A 5,514-nucleotide genomic window follows, 5' to 3' on the forward strand; every position below is an offset into this window, starting at 1 on the left:
GCTTCACTCTCTAAAGCCTACAATATTTGATAATTTACACACACTTTTCACAATTCAACAAAGTTGGTTACCAAACCAAAGATATTCAACAAGGTTGGCTACCAAACCAAACTAATTCAACAAAGTTGACTATCTAACTAAACCAAGTCAACAAGGTTGACTATCAAATCAAAAAAACTTTTATTAGGCACATGCATAATACTTCTTCAATGAGATGGACATCATCAATTTTGACATTTTGTTATTCTTACGTAGGGTCTAGGGATCACAATGTTTATATTTAACTTGAATTTAAGTAAGAAAAACAAGGAATAAAAAGTAAAAGGAAGGGTGGAGCTTGCATCGCTAAGTGTTTTAACCTGGTTTTATCTTATCCTTTCGCGTTGCTTGGGAAATGAAATAAACAGAGTCGATTGGAAAAGTGAAATGAACAAAAAATAAACTAAAAAGGCGTGGTAATATTACCATTGTCGAATGCAAGTGCATCATTTACATTAACTACATAAGGGATCGGAAACGTGAAATTTATGCAATAAGCACTCTTCTTACTCTGCGGATTACTCTCCGACAAATTGGGCAATTCTTGTTTTCTTCCTCAGTAATCCTGCATTAATAAACAAAATACAAAATCGCACTTCAGTTAATGTGCCAACTCATTTTCCAGATCAATATGCTAATCAGCTAAATAAAATACTAAGAGTAATATACACCTCTTGGCACATGCGTGGCAAGTAGCGCAATGGCCGCATGGAATAAAGAAACAATTTCGTTTCTCGTCAAAGCAAACTATGCATATGTTTTCATCATACAAATCCTCCGATGAACTACAACGACTGCAATTTCCAGACTCTAAATCATCTTCGTCACATGTTCCATAGGATAAAGAAGCGCTTGTTTTCGAAATTAATCTGTCTGTCTCTCTTCTTACTGCATCATTTCTTGCCATTTCACCCTCACAAACTCCAAGTAATTTGATTAGCAACGCAGCAACCATCAGCAGCACCACTTAAAAAAAGATTCAAATCAAAATAATGTCAATTTCTTACAGTAACATTAGCCCATGATATTTGTGTCTTGCAAATGAGTACAGAAACCTACGGATAACTGATGAGTAAACGATCACGTTGAGAATGTACTCAAATGCAGCCTGTCGTTGATCTTGATCTCCCTGAGATATTTCAGCAAGATTCAGAAAATTAGATAGACAGATGTTGACAAAACATAAATTAAATAAATAAAGATAAGTTTCTTTCGTCACAATTTAAACTTTTAGATGAGATGATTACTCGTTGAACAACATATTATCTGGGAATTAATAGCATAATCATGATATATAGGCGGACAGAGATTATAGGACTTACTTGATTTAGGGAGACGAGGATGTCGTATTGACTGTAATTGAATTGAATTGGACGAGGTACTACTAGATTTGAAGACATGTTCTTTAAGGTTCTGCTCTTGCCAGAGTAATCTGCAATTTGCTCCTCCTTTCCGAAGTCTCCAAAATCAAATGAAGAAGCACTGACAAGATTGATAGACTGCCATATGAAACATTTTAAGGATGTAATGGAAATATTATATTGAGGTGAAACTTAAAGGCACCATTTGAAAAAGAAAAGACTTCAAGTGTTGCAGCTTTCGTAGAGATTACGGAAATATTTATTCTTCTATGACTTTGATGGAAGTTGTTAGTAGTACTTATAAAAATTTGTGTCCACTTTCACAGTCCAGGTTTGAACTAATTAAAGTAAAATTCCACCAGAAAGGAAAAGGTGGTAAGAAACTACCAACTAGATTTTTCAAAAAAAAAGCCAAGCAAGAGGACGTATGGCCCAAAGATTCTCCCTTTCTCAGAAAAAAGACATAAACCTGAGTTAAAAGTAGGAAAAGCTCTTCACCTAAGGCTAAGGAAAAACAGTAAGTTTAATATCGTCTACCAAAAGCAATATTATATAGCCTTTCACTTTCTCATAAACCAATGGAACTTTCGCTCAAACACTAAGCAACAAAGAAAAGAATAAACAACCGGAAATAATTTCCAGTTACTATAAAGAATCCAAAACAAAAATAGCTTTTTGTTGTATTGAGAATTTAAATGAAAGGGCTCACTCAAAATCCAGAAGAAGAAAAAAACAAAGTAGCAAAATGGCAAAATTGCATGTGACGTTACTTACCAGAGAAGAGAAGGCTTTATAATTAGGAATGGTAGATAATGTGTCCCTCTCAACAGACAGTTAGAAGGTGGGGAGGAATCAAAATACACATAACCTTTTGCTTTCTCTGCCATTATTCCTTCACATCAGCTTCGAAGAAAATAAGGCACTCCTCCTCTAAACAGAGCAATAATTTAATCAAAATAATAATAATACTGCCTCCTATTTTACGTGGAATTTTTTTTTAGTTGTACCAAGGTACCCATATGCCCATACCTATTAAATTACTTATTTAAAATTTTTGTGTATATATATTTATTTATGGCGTGGGAGTAGGTAGTCCCGGCCCCCACACTTTTGCTACAAATAAAAGCGATAGAAATGGTCCTACTCCACCATCAGGCATCAGGCATCAGCGCTCAAGTTCAACCTAGAAGCTATTATGGTATTGATGGGAACGCCTGAAATTGTTGTGCCGAAGGTCCAACCAACAGGAATATTTGAGAAAAAGGTTAATTACTTGCTCGTTTTCAATATAAAAATAAAACTGGGCTGTTACTTTTTCTTTATTTTTCAATAGGTTAACAGTTGGAATAGGTCAATAAGTTAGCTTTTTTTTTTTTCCCTTTCGTACAACTAGGACTTCGTTTGATGTTAACAAAGCTGCAGGAAGTCAGCTCCCGAGAAAATTGCAGTATTAATATTAAGTAAAGAAAAGAACGTTATTTTATTGTGTTCGTTTGTGTGAAAGAAAGAAAATACAGATTATGGAGAAATTATTTTATGAGAAAAAACTATCTCATGAACTGCGCGTGACAAAAAGTAATACTATAGTTCTAATTTTATGATATCATATTTAATAAAATATAAAATCTAATTTTTGCCCCTTTACTTTCAGTTTCCTGAAAATTTAAAGGTATTTAACCTCTCTGACTGAAGTTAATGGCAAAGTACTAATACTGGTGCTCTTCATGAGTCGCTGAATTAGTTTTCACGCAAACCAATCTTCAACAATTTAGACAGCGATATAACGGGAAAAAAAAACAGGTTCGTAATTTAGAGAAGAATGCCTAATATTAATGCAACTCATCCAACTGTCACCAAAACTACTCCATCTTTAAATCGAATAGGTGTGGCTCCGTGCCACCCCTATCATTGACTTTTATAGAGATGTTGAATGGTTTACTAGTAAGATATGGAGATTTTTTAATTTTTTATTTTTATCATGTTGCAATTATATATTCGAGCTAACATTGCAGGAAATAATATTTTTAAATAAAGCCTTTTATCTAGAAGGTGTTTCGAGAATATAAAGAGTATTTAATTTGAAGTTGATGATGAAAAAGAGTATTCAAAAGTTAAAGTTGTGCTTGGATATTAATTTACTTGAATAAGATATTAGTAAAAGCTGGAGGGAGATGTGAGTGAAAATCATTAGTATTTCATTTTAAATAGTTATTAAACCATCGTTTCAATAATATCACCGATATTTCAAGGAGCATTTGTATCTATACCCGCTTTTTGGGTCACGTTTTAATTTGTACCCGTTTTGCAAAAAAAATTACAAGCGTACTTATTTTTTCGCGTAACTTCAGCATACTGGCCTGAAGTAACAAAGGTAATCACGCAAACTTCAGCATTCTAGTAGACGGGCCTGAAGTAGCAAAAATTGTTGAACCAGGTGTGCTGAAGTTTTTATTTGTAATTGATGAACTTAAGCATTCTAGTAGCTGAAGTTTTGTTCTCTATTTGCTGAAATTTTTGTTTGTAATTGTTGAACTTCAGCATGTTTTAGGCTAAAGTTTTTCACGTAAACTTAGTGTTGGCTGAAGTTTTTGTTTGTAATTGCTAAACTTAAGCATTTTAGTAGCTAAAGTTTTGTCCTCTATTTGCTGAAGTTTTTATTTGTAACTGCTGAACTTCAGCCTGTTTTAGCTAAAGTTTTTCATGTAAACTTAGTGGTGGCTGAAATTTTTAATTTATTTGTAATCGCTGAATGCTTAAGTTCTTTACCAATAGCTGAAGTTAACGTATCCAAGGACAAAGAGTCCCGTCAAACAAGGCGTTAAAAAGCTCCTCACTTTGTTGTGATATCATACACCTAGTTTCTGTAGTAGCTTTTCACCCATGAGGATCTTATATGTATTCGTGTAAGTAATTATCGTGTTGTTGTGTATGACATACGAACAGATGAAGTGGAAAGCTTTACCCATTTTTGTATATCTTGATGCCAAATTTATGAGGATCTAATCATACTGGTAAAGATCATACGTATCAGAAGAGGTATACGTATCACTATAGAAGAAGAAGAAGAAAGAGGAGAAGGAGGAGGAGAAAGAGGGCTGAAGATGTTTAAAAAGTGGGTACATGTTAAAACTTTTTTTAAAAAAATGAGTATAGATTAAATGAGGGCGATCAAATAGGGCGCCCCGTGCAACTTTTTATGTATTTCAAATACCAACTTTCAATATTTCAAATATTAGAATAATATTTGATCCAAGTATATGAGCTTAGCCCAAAGCCTCAAACGTGATATCTAAACGGGGGAGAAATTAAAAAATAGCTAGATTTATAAGTGGCCGGTCAAAAATATTCACAGTTTCAAAAGCAATCGAAATTTAGCCACTTTTCATGTAAAGATAAATCTGAACGAAAACATTGTTCAAAATCCGGAAAAATACTCCAGCATAATATACTGGAGTTCCAGTATAATATACCGGTCCAACATAATATACTAGAGTTTGGAGCACCGGTGCTCTAGTCTCCAGTATATTATACTAGAGCCAACAAAGTATACCGGTCCAGCATAATATGCTGGAAGTTCATACACAGGTGCACCGAACTCCAGTATATTATGCTGGACCGGTCTCTGTTGCAGCAAAATAGTGGCTATTTTTCAATGACTTGACAAACGCTGGCTATTTTTGAATGATCAGTCCGAAAACTGACTAGACCATGCTATTTTGACTCTAAATGGAGATGCATTTGGATTGTTGCATCAGTGGGCTCTCACATGAACTATTAGCAATTGCGATAGGATCTTTACACAAATAGTCTGCCATATTAATTATTATTTTCTTTAGCCATATACATAAACTATATATTAATTATACATACTTATATACATATAATGCATAAATTATACATATATTATAAATTCACTAGATATTTTTAGTTTAAGTGGCAGCGTGGGCGGCTATTTGGGTTAATTCTTCTTTGCGATATGCCAATATAGGGTTCTTAATAGAAAAATTAACTCAAGTAGCAGCCCATTTAACCGCTTAAATTATAAATAACCGATGAAGATATAATATATAATTTATGTGTTATATATGCATAATTGTATATAAATAATGTATAA

At 33.5% G+C, this 5,514-nt stretch overlaps 1 protein-coding gene across 2 annotated transcripts; it reads right to left on the bottom strand.

The window, feature by feature from the left end:
• Positions 1-438: 438 nt before the first annotated feature.
• Positions 439-2,281, bottom strand: LOC104231016 (E3 ubiquitin-protein ligase APD1-like). Of its 2 annotated transcripts, XM_009783939.2 has the most exons (5): positions 2,175-2,281; positions 1,362-1,538; positions 1,099-1,168; positions 711-1,005; positions 439-604 (listed from the first exon to the last, which is right to left on the bottom strand). In XM_009783939.2, the coding sequence occupies exons 2-5, from the start codon at positions 1,437-1,439 to the stop codon at positions 526-528; spliced, it is 522 nt and encodes a 173-aa protein (XP_009782241.1). In that variant the 5' UTR covers positions 1,440-1,538; positions 2,175-2,281; the 3' UTR covers positions 439-525. The 2 variants fall into 2 exon arrangements, with proteins under 2 accessions (XP_009782241.1, XP_009782240.1); XM_009783938.2 differs by lacking the exon at positions 2,175-2,281 and having other exon boundaries at positions 1,362-2,091.
• Between the last annotated feature and the right edge of the window lie 3,233 nt (positions 2,282-5,514).

This window comes from Nicotiana sylvestris, chromosome 2 (genome assembly GCF_000393655.2).
Source record: "Nicotiana sylvestris chromosome 2, ASM39365v2, whole genome shotgun sequence".
Taxonomy (NCBI): Eukaryota; Viridiplantae; Streptophyta; class Magnoliopsida; order Solanales; family Solanaceae; genus Nicotiana; species Nicotiana sylvestris.